This window comes from Centruroides sculpturatus, unplaced genomic scaffold (assembly GCF_000671375.1).
Source record: "Centruroides sculpturatus isolate CEXI.00-Female unplaced genomic scaffold, Cexi_2.0 scaffold389, whole genome shotgun sequence".
Lineage (NCBI taxonomy): Eukaryota > Metazoa > Arthropoda > Arachnida > Scorpiones > Buthidae > Centruroides > Centruroides sculpturatus.
Window position 1 is genome coordinate 356004 of NW_019384624.1, and position 18440 is coordinate 374443.

An 18440-nucleotide genomic window follows, 5' to 3' on the forward strand; every position below is an offset into this window, starting at 1 on the left:
CGTCGAATGAACACAACACGAAAGGAACAATTGTTTTACTTTATTTGACCTTGTTCTTTCAACACATTTTATGTCAAAGCAAATGACAAATTGGGCAACTTTCCTTCTGAGCGTCCTTCAGTACTGCTTGCGGGGTCTTACTTTTATAGAAATACGGAGGTAAAATTGGCTGTAATTATGAAAAACCCGTTAGAAAATTAGGATTTTTAAAATTTAAAAGCGATAAATTAACCATAATATAACCCTCGTGACCCTGGCGCCCGGTGGAATCTTCCGGCAAACTTCGATTTAGCGCCACGCTCAGTTTAATTAATGCCAAGTTTCGAGGCGAGCAAACGGTAGCGTTAAATCGAGTTCGATCTCTCACGCGAATAGAGTAATGATCATTCACATTACATTCTACGAACGTAAACAAGTCGGAAACCATTCGCTTTGACACAATAAGAAACAATAGAATCGCACGTGCTAATAATTGCGGCGACACTTGTCACTTGTCAATTGTTGCAATTATTATTCCGGTCTTGTCAAAACCGCAAAATAAATTGAAATTCCATTGTTTTAATTATGATTTTTCGAAATATTTAAAAATGTCGCCTTTAGGGAATTTTTAAAATCTAAATATCTTCTAATCTCATTTCTTTTTCTTATTCTACTTTAAAATATTAAAGATTTAGGGATTTCTCCCTAAATATAACAATAATAGTGTCAAAACTACAAATTTTTCATCCATATTAATTACAAAATATTGTAATTAAAATATAAAAATGTAATTTAGAAAGAGAGAGAGAAATTTCTTTATTACGATATATATTTATTTATTTCCGAAAAAAATTACACATTTAAAATGCGCCACTACTCGATTAATCGGTGAAATAAAAAAATAAAAATAAAAATTATTCGAATATTTTAGCGTTTAAATTATATTTAAATTAATTAAATGACATATAAAAATATAAATAAATAATAATTTAGCATTGTGACATCGTTCTCGATTATTGACGTACAGTAGGAACAGCGCCAATAATAATCTAAGGTCGTGACATCAGCGACGCACGACTTTGTGTTTGACGTCATTCGTTTCTTAAATTAACAAAAACGAAGACTGAAATTTACGCATTACACTGACGTCACGAATAAATTTATCATTCAATTTTCAAATAAATCCAAGCTTTATAATTTATTTATAACTGTAATGACATTAGAAAATGATATAAATGTTAAGAAAAAGGCGCGAATGAAAAATCGCGTTCTTGACGTAAGTATTGCACATTTGTAACGACAGGTGTCGCTATTAGTAATACAGGTGATACGATCGTTTGTATATTGACACTAGTAGATGCCGGTTTGTTTACGTTCGGATCCTCGTCGTTTCTTAAATTATAAACCGAAAGGTCAGTATAAATCTTGATGTTTACTAATTCCTAATCCAAATCTAAGGATGATTTTAAAGTTAAAATGATAATTATCGACATATATACAACTTTAAATACGGTTATTGTTCATACACATTTAATGAATGGGTTATAGGTAAACAGTCTCAAATTGTAAGTAAAATTACATCTCTGAATGAAGGATTTGGATCGTATAATATTAGACCCTTCTAGACAACCGAAAAGGTCAAAGGAACAGTGTGTCTGTGACCCCTTGTCGAGATACCCGCTTTCAAAGTATTTGTGACGTCACTTCCGCACGAAGGGTCACGTGTAGACCATTTGACTTTTTACTCCTGTGGTAGGTTGACCATAAAGTTTAGAATTTAACCGAGGACACATTTCAGAATCAGTGTAAATGGGGTCTAAAACTGATTGAATTTTGGCTATTTTTTTAAATTGATTTCTTTATTGGTGTGTATTAATATTATACTGGTGTGTTAATAAAAGATTGATTCTGTAATCAAATATTAAAAACTGGCAAAACCTGGGACGGTCCCCGAGAATCGGGGACGTCGGGTCTCCCTATCCACGGGCGTGACCTACGGCTCTGATAGGATCTCGACTAATTCGGAGCCGTATCTGTACCCTCCGTTAAACCAATTCTATTACAATTTCAATGTTTTGAAGTCTTGTTCAACTGCATGTTTATTTCAAATTAAATAAATAAATATATTCAAAAATTAAAAATAAATAAATAAAAATATTAATTATTTAAAAAGTATGTTAAAAGATGTCTTCAGAACCTGTTAATGAAACCGATTGTAAATTGCGTATCGCCTTTAAAATATTACATATTTATCAATGAATCATATTATATAATAATATCATCAAATATCAGAAAATGATAGAAATTACAGTATGATAAATAGTTTAAATTACAGTTTTAGAACAGTTTGCTGAGATTATAATCATGCTAGCAAAATAAGTTATATCTTATCAGTTAACGTTAATTTGTATTACTTCCCGGACAAATACGGCAAAGTGTAATGTTTTGTTCTGTTTTCCATTACATGCTTTATTGCTTTTAACAGATAAAAGCAACAGAGCATTACACACATTATTTCTTTCAACTCTTCAATGTACAAGGAAAAATTTAGTAGTATTATGAAATTCTAATGATTAGGGAATTAGGAAGGAAATTATCCTTTTCTAAATTCAAATTTTTCAGGTAGTATTATAAGGAATTATATATGAATAATTTATAATTGTGCGTAGTAATTCATGGTTTTTCTGATAAAAGTAGTAAATTATCATTTGTAATTTTAATTGCACTGTGTTAATTGAAATAATTTGTAATGATTCAGCTATATTGTATATTTTTTTTTTGCAATAAATTAGATAGAAAATCTTAACCAATAATTAAACATAAGTTTTTTTATTCATAATAACTTCTGGAGTTATAAAATTTTTCTGCTAAATATAAAATATATAATTTATTCATTAATTATCAGCTTCAGAAACATTGTAAAAAATTCAGCAATTTCTTAAACATGAAATTACAAATACAGTTTATTAATAAATATCAAATTTATTTTAGATATTTTCTAAATAAAATGGGCTCCGAAATTACTGCAAAAGAAATTGAAATTCCCGTGGAAAATGGATACTTGGCTGCCAAAGAATGGGGTTTATCGACTGGCGAACCTGTTTTAGCATTACACGGATGGCAAGACAACGCGGCAACGTTTGACAGATTAATACCGCTTTTGTCTCCCGATTTACATATTGTTGCAATTGACTATATCGGTCATGGTAGATCGTCTCACAAGACCGACGGTCTACCTTATTTTAAATTAGAATTCATCTACCATATTAAGCTTATTGCCGAATATTTTAATTGGAAAAAGTTCAGCATAATAGGGCACAGTTGGGGAAGCGAATTCGCTATCACTTTCTCGAGCATGTATCCAGAAATGATAGATAAGGTTATTGGAATCGATTTATTAAAACCCGTTACGTATTCCGTCGAAGGTATATCGTCAAAAATTAAACGGAAGATTGACGAGTATAAAGCAGAACAGGAGAAAATAAAAAATAATTCTAACCCGCCAGTTTACACTAAAGAAGAAGCTACGAAACGTCTTCTGAATAGCGAGTATAATGATTGCGGAGAAGATGAGATTAAGTTACTAATCGAAAGAGGAACTAAAGAAATAGAGCCAGGTAAATACGTTTTTACTCGCGATCCACGGATCAAGTACGTGTGGGATTGCGGGTTTAATTCTTCCGTAGTTATGAAGTCGCTAATTTCTAATATTCGGTGCGGTCTGTTACTAATTAAAGCTAAACGATCTCCCATATTTTCCGATCAAGAAAGTTACAACGAGTTTTTAAAACTTTATTCGGAAAAATGCAGCAGATTCGAATACGTAGAAATCGACGGTAATCATTTCATTCATTTAAGTTATCCGGAAAGAATAGCTCCTATTATAAATGCATTTATCAAAGGAGATGAACTAGAAAATTGTGAGTAGGATTAAATTAGTTTTATTTTTTTAAATATTTATTAAATAAATTATAAGTATTTACCACAAACATATTTAATTTGATAGATATACTACACATATATATATTTAAAAATATGAGATAGTTCAATTGTTTGGTTGTAAATCAGTAATTCAAGCTGATGCAACTTAACAGAATCAGTATACAAAGTATACAACATTAAAATGTGTCTGTGCTTGTGATAAATTAAAATGAAATTTGTATTTAATTAATTTATTCTTATTCTGAAGATTTTTGCAAAGGAGCAGAATATGGTCGTAGAAAGAAGTTATTTTTGTACCATTTTAATTAAAGTCAAATAATGAAAGAAAGTTAAATTTTGAGATATGAATTATATCTTAGTTTAGTCTTTCTGTATACAATAATTCCATGACTTATACTCAACACATTTTCTAATGTTCAATATACTTAAGATAGCTGGCATTAAATGCAAGTATTATAAAAGTACAGTGTAAAACATAATGGTTTTTCACTAATTTGTAAATTTTCATCGTGTGTCCACATATATCTCTATATGTAATTTAGAAATGAATGAAAATAGATTAGAAATTCAGACTGAAATTTAAAAATATTGATGTAGTTAATGAAAGTAATTCGTTAAACAGATAAGAAGTAAAAACATTCTTCAGAAACAAGGTCGAAAATGTGGCCTTTAAGAGATTTTATATGTTAAAAAGGACGAAAAAGGTGCAAACCAAAATTTGCGCACAGTACCGACAGTGTTAATGAAAAATTCATTGCATCAATAAGTCAAATAATGCTTGAATCTACAAAATTATCGCAGCTAAAATATTTTTGCTAAATCTATTTGAATTTGGCTTATGTCTATACTCAGGGTTTTGTAACTATTTTTGGATTTATGTGATATGTACCCATTTGTAAGTAAAGATATTGTGAAGAAATAAATGAGTTCATAATAACAAATAATTTTTGAGTTTCAATAAATTTGAGTATCATTACAGCATATTTTATCTAAGCAAATATTTATGTATTATTTTATTATACTGCCATGTGTATTTTGCTTGCTTATGTACAGCCATACACAAACACAACTTCCGAAAACATCAATAGCTGATCACTACAAATGTAATTTTGATGTTTTTTTTGAAAATGAAGATGCCTTAAAAATGTCAAGAATTCTGCAGCTGTTCCAGTCCAAATTATCTTACCACAAAAATATACATAGATTTTATATGTAAAATATTTTCTGACACAACTTTGGAGAAAGGTTACAGAACATTTAAAAGATCTCAAATGTCTATTTTACAATAATCATACAATTCGTGGTTTATGAATGTGCGCAATGTTAATATTTAAGCAGGGCTGTGGAGTCGGAGTCGTGGAGTTTTGATGTTTTAGCCGGAGTCAGAGTCGGATGGTAAGGAAGAGTCGGAGTCGGAGTTGCAGTCGGTAGATTTTTACGCGACTCCACAGCCCTGTATTTAAGTGTAAAAGTATGACAAGACCTTATATTTCCACAATTAACTTTTTATAATGTTAATTGTGTTGTTATAATGAATAGACTTTCTGCAATTAGGAAAATTGTGAAAACGATTTGGTTTATCACAGATAAATATTTATTTAATTTAAGAATTAGGAAGAGTTCTTCTGCAATGACACAGAAAATAAAAACTGGCAACCGGTTGCTGGACTTTCCCAGCCATTCTTTATTTACATTCCTAACAATTACCATTTTCCTTAAGTCTTCAGATTGGTTCGGGAGATATTGTCACTACTTCCTTAATATCTCCCCAAACAATGGTCTGGTTTTACTTAAAATTTCTAGAAACATTTCCACCTAATACACAAACCTCACTGCAAAATTTCAGAAATCTTTCACAAAAAGTAAAGGAGTTATTAAGGTTCAAGTATTAAGGCCTTTATCGTTATTTCTAAATTAAACAATGAAGTAGTTTTTAATCTCCGAACATTTCTGAGAAGGCGATGAGTCATATTTTATCATCTCACCAGCAACAAAGCAAGGAATATGAAATTCTACAGGGTAATCCCCTGGTAAATTTTTACTACATTCACGTAATTAGTCACTATTTAATGATTAAGCATTTTCAAGAACTTAATTTGTTTGTGAAATTATTTTGGAAAATACTTCAAACTATTACTAATTGATCGCCAATTAATTTTGGTGGAAATGTCGACACATAATAAGATATCTGACATTGTATCTCTCGTGTCTTCATAAGGTCAGTTGAAATAGTTACACTTTTCATTAATATATGGGTATGGGTTTTCATCAATATATGCATTTAGCTGTGGAAATGGGGCAAAGTTCTTCTCTAACTTCACATGTCTTAGTTTGCAATGGAGCACTGAGATCATCCTAGTGTGCCTGTATGAATGACATCATTGTAAGTGTCTTTCAACCTATTATTACTGTATGTTTGGGAGATTTTGGAAATCCATCTAACTTCTTTTTGGTATTTGGAGGAAAAGACAGCGTCATAATTTTCGTATGACCATTTAAGAATGTTACTAGCAGCAGAGTGGATAACACCGCGGAACATGTGCCTGGCCACGTGGAGTCTTCTTCACTTCAGTAAACATCTAAATAGGGGTCAGTTTCCCGTAGAAGACATCCCTCTTGGGCATATCGCTCCTGTGTTGCGTTGCCATACACAAAACCAATCCAATATTAAAATATTTCAGAAAATAATTTAAAGTCGACGTTCTTCTATTGATTTTTAATTTTTTTAACTTTATTATTAAAGGAAATGTTACTGTAAATTTAATTCGTTCGGGAGGACTGACGCCATTTGTTTCGAATAAAATGGCGCCCAAGCGGATAACTCTTACCGATAGGCGAGAAAGAAATTTGTTTTTAATTTAACCTTAACAAATATTTTTCTGGGTATAATGTTTTATATATATATTCTTCGGCCTGTGGATACCAAGAGGTCCTCTTAGCAAGTCCTTTATGGGTTCGACCAGACCCACAATTGGGGCGACCATTCTCATTAGTCCTAAGTAACTGTTTTTATAATTAAATAATACATGTAAGAAACACTTTTAATATATAAATAAGAGCATCTTTAGGTTTTTTAAATAATTTTAACACTTTCCCCTACTGGCACTAACAATACGTGTACACGAGGAGAGAGAACCCCGATCGGGCCTTTCAACCCGGTTAACTTTTTACATTTGTACAGAACGGAGTTAGCCAATTCCCATTAATATTTTAACACCTTTTCTGCAACCGAGTTAATCATTATTAAGTGGATTAGTGACACGAATCACAGCATTATAGTCGGAACAATCGAAATAACGACGTCATATCCACATACATCAAGTTGCATTGTGCGTGAACACCATCTTTAACTCGTGTTCTTGCAGGTTAACTTAATCGGGATAAATCTTTCTCCACGTAACTTTTATCACGTAAACGTGGCGTAAGAGGGCCTGGCCGAACCCGTGGGGCTCAACGTAACCATCGTAACAAACCGCCCGTCTGGATTCGAATTCGGATCCCCGGGAAGTTAGTAAAAATTTCGACGCCTTTCTACTTATTTCATAAATAATTATTATTATTACGTAGAAACGTTGGTTAAAATGTCTTTGAGGGATTATTCTGTGTATCAAATTATTACATTTATAATTTAACTTTAAACAACAATCTTACAAACCAGTACGTAGTTAATAGAAATATTTCCTACTTCCTTGATGTTTTTCCTTAATACAGATGATTTAATGATATTTAATCCTATTACATCTATTCGTATTTTAGTGACGTGAATAGAAAATATAATTTATAGTCCCCCCGCATTTTTGTAAAAATAAAAATCACTCTGTAATTTAAATTCATATAAACTCTATCCATCCTCTGGGCACTACTGTATAAGGGCCTTTTTTTTAATAGCAAGCCCATTATGAATTCGGCCAGCCCCACAACGAGACAGCCAGGTGGCGAGAGACGGGCCCGGATTCAATCCCGGATCATCCAAAGCGGTAGGCTGCCACCTCAACTCTTTCCGCCCTGTGGGCACTAAGAGGACATTTTTAGTAATCTCATTATATATTAGGCCAGGCCCGCAAAAGGCGGCCGAATGGTGAGGGAAGGGACCCGACATATCAGGACGGACCACCCCGCAATTCTTGGGGTCTTTCGTCACGTCTGGATTCGATTCCGGGTTCCTTTAAGGGTGGGCTTCCACCTTAACCAATTGGCCATCCCACTTTCGGAATGGAAAGTTATGAAGAAGATAGGAAAGATCAATTACACGAACGGTCGTGTGGTCGGACGGTTAGGATTGCAGTCTAAACGCTTTGAGAAGCCGGGAACGAATCCACGCGGGTCGAAAATTCCTAGGTATTTTTCGGGATGGTCCATCCAGATATGTGGGGCTCCGTTCCTCACCACCCTTCCGCCCCGTTGTAGACCTTGCCAAACCTACGATGGGTATAATTAAAATGCTCTTTTAGTGCTCATAGAGTAAAATAAAACATTGAGAGGTTGCGGCCGAAGTTTTCATCTCTCAAACTTGAGCGTCGAACGTCGAGCGCAGCTTACAAGATAGCGACGCTCGACGTTCGGCGTTCACGTTTGAGAGATGAAAACTTCGGCCGCAACCTCGCTATTAGAAATTCTAGAAATCGAATTCCAACCCGTACAGTACACCTACGCCGCCATTTAACTAATATTTTAAAAATAAACTACTGCTCATAGAAAACAATAAAGCAGAAATCTATATGCCTTTTCTTTTATTTATTTATATACTTAATGTGAAAACTGTCAATTTTTCGGATTTTTTTTTTTTTTATAGATATATAGACGTCCAAGAAATGCATTTGTAGTACCGATAACTCTCAAGAGGTGGAGCTTTCACATTTCTAAATTCGAGTATTTGTGCGTATTTTATTTTTTTAGGAAAAATGTTTGTAAATTATTTCCGAAATTCGAAAATATTAATTTGATTTAATAATAATGATTAAAAAATATAATTGTATTTGTCTGATTGCGTTAGAGTTATTAGCGGTCTATTTAAATGATTACGTAAGTATATCATTGGAATTTTGCACGTGCAAGTCACGTGTTCCTTTTGTAACTAACATTCGCGTGTTAATTGAGAGATTGAGATTATTAATAAACGTGTGACGTCTTAATTGTAAACTCTGTTGTGTAAATCACGTGACCATTCGTGTAAAAATGTCATTTAATTAATCATTTGAAATGACGTCGACTTGATATCATTTCTGAAGTAATCAAATGACACCTGAAATCACGCGTTATCAATTGATATGATAATTTGAAAGGATCGACTGATATGAAATGATATCAGTTGATATTAAGATTAACAAACATGCTTAATGCTTCAAAATGCCTCACATATTGGTAAGATTTAAACTCTGAGGGATTTGCCATCCCCAGAGTTATAGACCCACTGTATGAACAAAAAAGTCAAGGGAATCGTACCTGTACATATGACCCGTTGTGAGATAAGCACCTTCAAAGGTCAGTTTTTACCGTGAATAGGTATACTGCCTATTCTCCGTGCTCCGTGTTGCTATCGTTTGCCTTGACCGATGCTGCGCATGGCACGAGCATTGGTTGAGTAAAACTGTATAACGTCAAATACTCTGCAAACGGTGAAGTGGGCTACTCAAAGCCGGTATAGTCTCGTGGACTAGATAGTTAAATACAACAGAATTAGTGGAGCGACTCGACTTGATCGCATGCAACCTGGAAGTAGGATGATTTCGTGGGGCTGTATCTTACATAGGGTCACATGTAGAGGTATTGTTTGACTTCTTTCAGCCCTTTGACTGCACTTTCAGCCCATCATTGAGGGCACAAAACTGTCGTAACAGACATTTAACTCGGACTCTGAATTACATTCTTTAATAACACAAGCATATGTTTCCTATATTTTTTACCCCTCGACGATTGGCTGGGAGGTTCGAAAGTACTCGAGATTAAGAAAGGATGTGCGTGTGGTCTCCAAGAAAAGATAGAAATGTAGATATGTTTGTTTATAATTAACTATTTGTATACATGTACATTTATATGACTACAAATAATCAGAAATATGAAAATAAATATTGAACACAGTAGAAATTGAACAAAAAATTAAACTGTATTTTTTGCCAATTAAAAAATACTCAACCTGGAGAAATGTCCAAACAACATAGAACCCAATGAAAGTATTCTTTTGTGTTTGTGTCTTTTTGACTCGAGTCTGGGTGAAAAAAACACAGTTGGCGACATTTAGCTTTTGCATTTGATGTCACATAACACATGATATTAAATCTTTGATGCCTTTGACATCATATATTTGGAATTTAAAATTATAGGTTAATGCAATCCCATACATAGCCTCTCAAGAAGATGTATTGCGGTATCAGATTTGGAGATCTGAGAGACCATAGCATCAGCATGCTATCCTTTGCTGCCAAATGCCCGATCCATCTCTGCGAGGGGATTTGGTCGAGGTATGTTTGTATCAGACAAGGGGTGGCAAAAATCAGTTTTGCTCAGGTACAAGTTACCATTAAGCCAGCACTCCATACACCAGTTCTTCGACAAATCCAGTTTAATATTAATTTCAATTTGTAAAATCTGCATATTTATTACAATGTAGAAATATTAAAATTAAAAATTTTTATAGAAATTGATTTTTACTTGTAATTATTATAATTTCTTTCCTTACGTAAAATACTTATTCTCATTTTACAGAATATAAAAGAAGACACTTCAAAGAATTTTTGGATCGAAAACCAGAATAGTTTCAGTAACAATATTTCCACAAATGATATTGAACTGCAGAAAAGAAATTTTGAAAATACTTTTATAGAAGAAAATAGTCATTCGTACACATTAGGAGAATGGATTATTAAAGTTTATTGGCGTTTATATGAAGCGATTTTCTTATCTTATAGGCATCTGAAGAATCTTCTTACAAGTAATTTAATAACTTTCCATATTTTTAATCTATACGGGATAATAATTTTTTACTGTTTTATAAGATTAATAGAAATTTCTTACAGCTATACCTTGTTATCCAAGTGTAATGTGTCCTTGAAAACAATTCAGATATTGAGAAGTGCTTTCCATTATCTCTTACAAGAAAAAGTCTACTTTATTTCTATCTGAATAGCCCCAACCAAATTCCCAAATGACACTAAAACACTACAGAAAAACTATTCGCCCATCAATTCATGTTTTTAGTGTAATATTAAACATTGAAATTTAATTATCTTACCTTTGAGCCAACCAGTAGACATGCAATGAAAACACCCCGGCTCACCAACACAAAAAATTCAAGTCAGGCCTCTGCCTTTGAGTTTATGATGACTGCATTTTTTGACATTGTGGTGCCTTTGAATGGTGGATCTTAAAGACCCTCATGTGAACATCAATTCCAACCACTACAATGCTAAATTAGACAAACTGCTTAAAGCCATAAAGAATAATTGACCAGACATGCTATCATGTGGTTTGATTTTATTGCATGACAATACTTGACCGCATGTTGCGAACACTGTGCAAGATGCTTTAGCATGAAAACGTTGGTAGGTTCTACACCACCCTTCCAATAGCTCTGATCTGTCACCATGTGACTTTAATTTGTTCAGATCTTTAAAAAATTCTTAAGGGGCAATGCTTTAACTCTGATATGGAAGTCAAGAAAGCAGTCAATGGTTCAAGAACCAACTAACATTGTTATTTGCAGATGATATCTGTCATCTTCCTGTGGAATGCGTCTGAATGCCAATGGGGCTTTTAATGAACAAAAGTGAATTCTGGCTTTTTTATGTATTGCTTCATTTAATTATACAATACTGATGGATATACTGTTTCATCTGTCTTAATAAATTTACTCGGAACAAATTTCATTTGATCAATCCTTGTATAATAAGGTTAAGTTACTAACTTAGCCTTATTATTACCCAATAATTCAGCAGATCATCTAGCCTTTAATGAAAGGATGTGCTTATAAACAGTAACACAAGAGTTTTTAATGCCAATAGACAGTTATTTTTATGTTACTTATGTAATTTGATGTCAAATGTGTATTGTATGTGCAATAGTTATTGCATCAGCACTTACGAATGAAAGAGTGATTGGCCAATCATTTTCAGCCTGGTCATTATGAGGATACTGAAGAGCTTTGTTTATCTGGCAATGTTCCTAACTTAACTGTCTTAAAAGACAGTTTCATTACACATAAGATAACTGCACCCAAGTCAGTTACATTCTGCCATCAAGTGCATTAGCATTTCTACTATACATGCCCTCTATCTTCCTGTTTTAAAGTATCATTCAATGAATAGTCTGATTGATTAGTTACTTAAACACTTGCGCAGTTTGACACGTATGACGTTGTAATTTTTGATGCGTTACAACTTATGAATCTGTAATCACCACACTAAATTGCACACTGAAATTATTACATTTTGTGTCTCAACTTCTCTGTATTGCCCAAATTTCTTTGACAATCTAATATGCAAATTACAGTGACCTTAGCTCCAAATTTCTCTTATTGAGAAATTTTGGAACTAAACTTTTTATTTGCAAAATCGAAATTTCATGCTCAGGAAAGTATGCTTACCAAATTTGGTTGCATTTGGTCCAATAGATCTTTCTACACAGAACTCTAAATATCTGTTTAATTATAACCATCTTGTACTTCTAGATTTTTTAAAAAATAAGTCAAAAGTTTCCATACAATAGGAAAGAGCTTGCTTTATTATACAATTACTTGTAAGTTACAAAATACGCTTTATGTAAGCAGCATTTAATGTATTCATGGCAAAGGTAATGTATTTGCTGTTGTGTGTGAATACCAATTACATAATTCTTTAGTTGATCCTTGTTTTGTAACTTTATTTAGTAAACTATGTCTTTACAGTGTTCCTACATATAAAAATTAGAGACAGTAATGTATGAAGATGTAGGACTCATTGTATCAACTATAAAAACAATAAAGACTTTTGACTCGTTCTTTGTTTATTAATAATGTTATAATTAAGTATGTTTAATGGTGGTTAAATTTTATGACAAATTAACAGATAAAATATCTGTAAGCTTTTTAAATAATTCTTGCATTCAAATAAATGAATTTTTGTGTATTTTCAGATACAGTCGAAGAAAATTTAATTTTGGACGATTATCATCAGCCTTGTATGGAACCCGGAAGACAAGTAATCGTTCATCTTTTCGAATGGAAGTGGGACGATATTGCAAAGGAATGTCGAGACGTTTTGGGACCCAACGGATTCGGTGGCGTTCAGATATCTCCTCCGGCAGAACATGCCATTCTGTGGGAACCTTGGTGGAATAATGACATTCGGAGGGCTTGGTTTGAGCGATACCGTCCTGTCAGTTACAACATAATTACACGAAGTGGAGACGAAAAATCATTACAAAACATGATTCACGTTTGTAATACTCATCAAGTTAGGTAATAAAACTCAATTACATATTTTTACAGTTACTGACAAAGGGACTTGCAACAGAGATTAAGAAAGAGATGTATGCGAATGCATAATTGCATATTAAAAAGCAATATCTTCATTAATGTGCATTGAATTTTGCGTTTTTATAACAACTAACAAATTTAAACAAATGAAAAATTTGTGAAAGTTTCTATGTTAAAACACAGAGAGAAATCTTTTTAGTTTATGAATTGTTTAAGACGTTCAAAGCTAAACAAATTTGATTGCCACAAAATGTTTTTAATATTCTTTTATTTGTTAACATTACATTTAATGTGTAATAGAACTACACAATATTTATATAATTGAGTTATAAATTATTATTATAACTTTCTAGCCTGTGGACATTCAAAGAGGACTTTTTATTCATGCTCATCACAGTTTCTGCCAGATCCATAGGTGATAAGAAATGAGACTGGGTCAGAATCCCATGAAAATTTCTAAGGGTCTGAATAGTGTTTGACTTTTTTTGACAGTTCGAATGAAGTCAGATTAAATATACAGTAATACCCCGAACTTGCGCGATAGGTGGGACCGAGTGATAACCGTGTAAGTTGAATTCGCGTAAGTCGGGGTATAATTTCGCAATTTGTGTAAAACCCACGTCGGATGTATGTAAGCTAATAAATGTTCTCGTTAATCTTACCTCATCTTTTAATTCTTTCACGGTTACAAGAAATCACCACATAGAATTTCTCAAGTCTCCGTAGATATAACAAACACAGAAATAAATAACACAAAATAAATTGTAGCTATGTATCGATTCCGCGCGACACGTCCGAACATGTAAGCCGAACAATAGTGTGGGGGGAGTGAGTAATCAAGAGCTGCGTGGCGCTCAAACAAAAGACGAATCGACGAGATTTGAAAAACGCGTAACTCCGGGTTCGCATAAGTCGAGGTATTACTGTATTTTAAAAGAATCCTTAATTTAAAATATAATCTAAAATTAATATATTTGTAAATATTTAACTGCCTTTCTTATTCTATTACGAAGTGGAAATGTGGATGTAAGACTTACAGATCTTGTATGCAATACCGTATATAAATCCATTAAAAGTAATCCATTAACAATTACTTAAGAATTAAATATTTCCCAAACTATTTTAATTTTCTATTGCTTCTTTTTGGTATTTAAAAACTGATATCAGTATGATTAAAAACAATGACTTGTATTTGAGAGAAGTTAAATAAACGTATCTAAAAAAAACAATGTGAAACATGTTTAATTAACTTAAAACATATAAAAATTTATTTTTGTTTTCAGAGTATTTGTAGACGTCGTTCTAAATCACATGACAGGATTCCACGATAAAGTACAATCGACGGGCGAAAGCAATTTTAATCCTTCGATTCCTTTTTACGGAGACGTTCCTTACGGTCCAAAACACTTCAATTCTAGAATCAAATGTGGTACTGCAAGTGGTGATATAGAAGATATAACAAATGTTTTTCAGGTAAATAAGTTCTGTAAAATATTTTATATTCAAAAATATTAGAGAATGATATTAAATTTTAATTGACAGATGTCATTTGTAGATACTAATGAAACTTGTAGATGTGCTTCCTATTTTGCAATGTTGTTATTGTTGTGCTTGAAATTACACAATGTATTTTAAATATTTTTATTGTAAACCTAAATTATCCACGTCAAATTTTATCCACATTAATTTGTCTCCATGACATTTGGCAGAAAATACATAATAATGAGCAGCATCACAGCTACAGTCTTGGTACACAGAAACTTCTGACTTCTACTCCTTCATAAAAATGCTATATACAGGGTCTTCTAGAAAGAACATTATCATTTTAAATTATTATAATTATGTTAATTACTATCCGAGAATGTCGCAATGTCTCAAGTTTCACGTTTGCCCATTACAGTTTCTCAATCATTTATATTGTGTCATATGGTACATATCCAACCAATACTTAGATTCTTCCTATGCTCACTACAGAATATCCATTGTCACTCCTCCCAAAGTAGCCCCAATTCTACGGCTCCTGCAGATTACTCATGTTACACAATGACGAGTGATTCTGACTTGACAAAATGCAGAACACCAAACTCCTTCTCTGTTGTGTGTTGACATTTTTGTAGTAGATGACAAGACATTTGAATATAAATGGGAGATGAAACTTGAATAGTTATTTTAACGCTTGGCGTACGTTGCATACGTCTCAGGTAAAAGTAAACATACAGTAATTTAAAATGATAGCATTTGTTTTGGAAGACTGTATATGGTAAACCTGTTTTTTGTCCATTGAATACTGCTTCTTGTCTGATTGTTCAAATGGCAAACCTACTAAAGCGATAAATGATATCATAAGACATTTCATCAACACTTTGTGAATTATCAGGATATTTTTTACATTTTAACAGATATTTAGATAAAAGTTAATGGTTTTTGTAGCTATCCCTTAACAGCTTTTTCACTTCCTTTTCCATTTTTAGTGGTATTACAATGATGAAAATCCAATATCGATTATAATTGTGATATTAAGAAAAGAAATCGTACACTTTAGAGCGAGATAATGTCATCCGATATGTAAAAATATAGGATTATTCAGAATATTTCATAATATATTATGGAATATTATTACATCTTAACAGAGCAAGATATACGATAATTTGTGAGATAACAATCAAAATAAAATCGGAAAGGTTTTTTAGTATTACCTGTGTAAAGCTGAACCAAACTCACAGAGTGGATGGGAAGAATGACGAGACTAGATTTGACTAGATACAGCTTGGACACAACACTGCAACTTTTTATCTTTGGGACTATATCAAACACTATGTATATCTCGTTATGCCAGCAGACCTGGACAAGCTGCGATAGAGAAACATTCTGGCCTATCACACCGAGACACTCAGCACTGGATATAGGCAGGATTTATGTGTAGAGTGGATGTGTATTGGATAATCTAAAATGTTTAGTGATTAGAGCATCTTTAAGAAATATACACACAAATTTGAAGATATGTTATTTCCTTTGGTTTATCACAGATTTCTATATCTTGTATCACTATAGCGTAATAAGGTTTTATAACAGTTATAACAGTAACAATCTTTCTGAATTACCCGTAGTATTTTTCTTAAGATTTCGCATCAAAATCAACTCCACCCAAAGTGCTTTTGATTCCAACTCCACACCCTTGGTAAGCACAGTTTCAGACTTTGGACACATGAATTATAAGTCAATTATATACAAATTTATACATATGTGATTCATATTTTGAAATTTTTCTGTACACATTGAAATTCAGATACACAGGAAATAAATTCTGCAAGGTTCTGGTTTGCAGTGAGCTAGAAAAAGAATTAAGTTGATACATTATGATTCATTCACTTATTAAATCGTAGCAAAAACGCATATGCTCCTACAGTAGTTATGCTTCTAGATTCTAGTTATGTTCATTTGCTTGCTCATAGATGTACAGTGGCCAAACTGAGACAGATGAGCCTCATGCAGCTTTTCTAGACCCCTACTGCAGCTCCCACATATTTAATTATTATAAGTAAATATATGGGAATACATATCCATTACATAAAATACAATTTCAGTAAAGAGTGCTTTTGTATTTCTGATAGGCAATATATGGCTCTTGTCACGCAGCTGTGGTCTAGTCTGTAAATATCAGTTCTATAGAAGTTCTATAAGTTCTTTTAAAGTTATGATTGAAAATGTCATTATTTACTTCATTATTTACTTCTATAATTTGAATACACTTTATTTACAGCTCAGAAACTGCAGATTAATGGGACTTAATGATTTAGATCAAAGTAATTCTCACGTGCGAAGAATGATGATTAATTATCTTAACAAATTAATAAGTTTGGGAGTTGCCGGTTTCAGAATAGATGCCGCAAAACACATGTGGCCTTCGGATCTGAAATCTATTTATAGAAGTTTGGACAATTTGAATGAGAAGTACTTTCCTCTTCGGACAAGGCCTTTTATTTATCAAGAAGTGATTAATGAAGACAGTAACGATCCCATTAATACAAGAGAATATACTTTTCTTGGAAGAGTAACAGAATTTCAGTTTGGAATAAAATTAGGTAGGGATTAGATAAGTCAAAATCATACATATTATTTAATTTTAAAAATTAAAATTTATATTTAATATTAATTTGCTGATTTATTTCAGCTGATATTTTACATAAAACAGACTCTAATGTGCTTTCTGATGTATATTTCTTCGGAGATAAATTAGGAATGCTTCGTTCTCATAATGCTTTTGTTTTTATCGATAATCATGACACGCAAAGAGGACATGGAATAACAAAAAAAGTAATTACTTATAGAGAACCCAGATTATATAAAATTGCCATTGCATTTATGTTAGCTTGGCCTTACGGAATACCACGGATTATGAGTAGTTATGACTGGACGCAGAAAATTGATGAAAATGAAAACGATGTTAACAGTTGGATTGGTCCACCTCATGATTCTGCATATAATATATTATCAGTTACTGATATGCCGGATGGTAGTTGTGGGAATGATTGGATATGTGAACACAGGTGAGTTTAAATGTTGCTGTTTTGAAAGAATATTTAAATGATTTTATCTTACAAGGGGACCTTACGGTCTCGGAAATTCAGTTCGGGATGAGACTTGGCAGGTTCATAGTATACCTCAAGGGTGTCCACCCAGAAAAATTGTAAAGCGCACTAGCCAGAAGATTCTGAGAAAAAAGGCTCTAAAATTTTAAGCGCAGCTTATATACCGATCGATTCTACCTTATGGTGGTACAGCGAAGTGGCTCAGTCTGTAGCGTACTCGCCTGCAACGCGGTGCGACCTAGGTTCGATCCTACCTTCTGCAAACTTTTTTTTTTTTTTTTTTGGTTTAAAAATTATAACAATTTTTAAATGAAGTTAATGACGTAAAAATATTATCAATTAAATCATAAATACTTTTATTTTATTTATGAAATGACTGTTACAGCGGATTAAAATGTGAATTAAAGATAACATTTTATTTTTCAAAAGTTGAATAATTTCAAATGCATTTTTAATGGAGGTAAATTAAAACTTCAATTATT

The 18440-nt window shown here is 32.6% G+C and overlaps 2 protein-coding genes across 13 annotated transcripts in view; both read left to right on the forward strand.

Moving 5' to 3' along the window:
• The first annotated feature begins 1269 nt into the window (after positions 1–1269).
• LOC111625566 (serine hydrolase-like protein 2) lies at positions 1270–4906 on the forward strand. Its single transcript, XM_023368732.1, has 3 exons — positions 1270–1391; positions 2971–3899; positions 4544–4906. The coding sequence occupies exons 2-3, from the start codon at positions 2987–2989 to the stop codon at positions 4552–4554; spliced, it is 924 nt and encodes a 307-aa protein (XP_023224500.1). The 5' UTR covers positions 1270–1391; positions 2971–2986; the 3' UTR covers positions 4555–4906.
• A 3840-nt stretch (positions 4907–8746) lies between these two features.
• Positions 8747–18440, forward strand: part of LOC111625568 (alpha-amylase 2B-like) — a 42885-nt gene continuing 33191 nt past the window's right edge. For 9 of the 12 annotated variants that reach the window (XM_023368743.1, XM_023368742.1, XM_023368744.1 and 6 more), the window contains exons 1-6: positions 8804–8943; positions 10624–10849; positions 13027–13351; positions 14653–14842; positions 17130–17451; positions 17541–17916. In XM_023368743.1, the coding sequence (XP_023224511.1) occupies positions 8875–8943; positions 10624–10849; positions 13027–13351; positions 14653–14842; positions 17130–17451; positions 17541–17916 (1508 nt within the window). In that variant the 5' untranslated portion in view covers positions 8804–8874. The other 3 variants (XM_023368745.1, XM_023368734.1, XM_023368741.1) reach the window with 3 other exon arrangements.

What these genes read in the sequence shown, in the direction of transcription:
- LOC111625566 (XM_023368732.1), top strand. Translation starts at nt 2,987, where the DNA reads ATGGGCTCCGAAATTACTGCAAAAGAAATTGAAATTCCCGTGGAAAAT.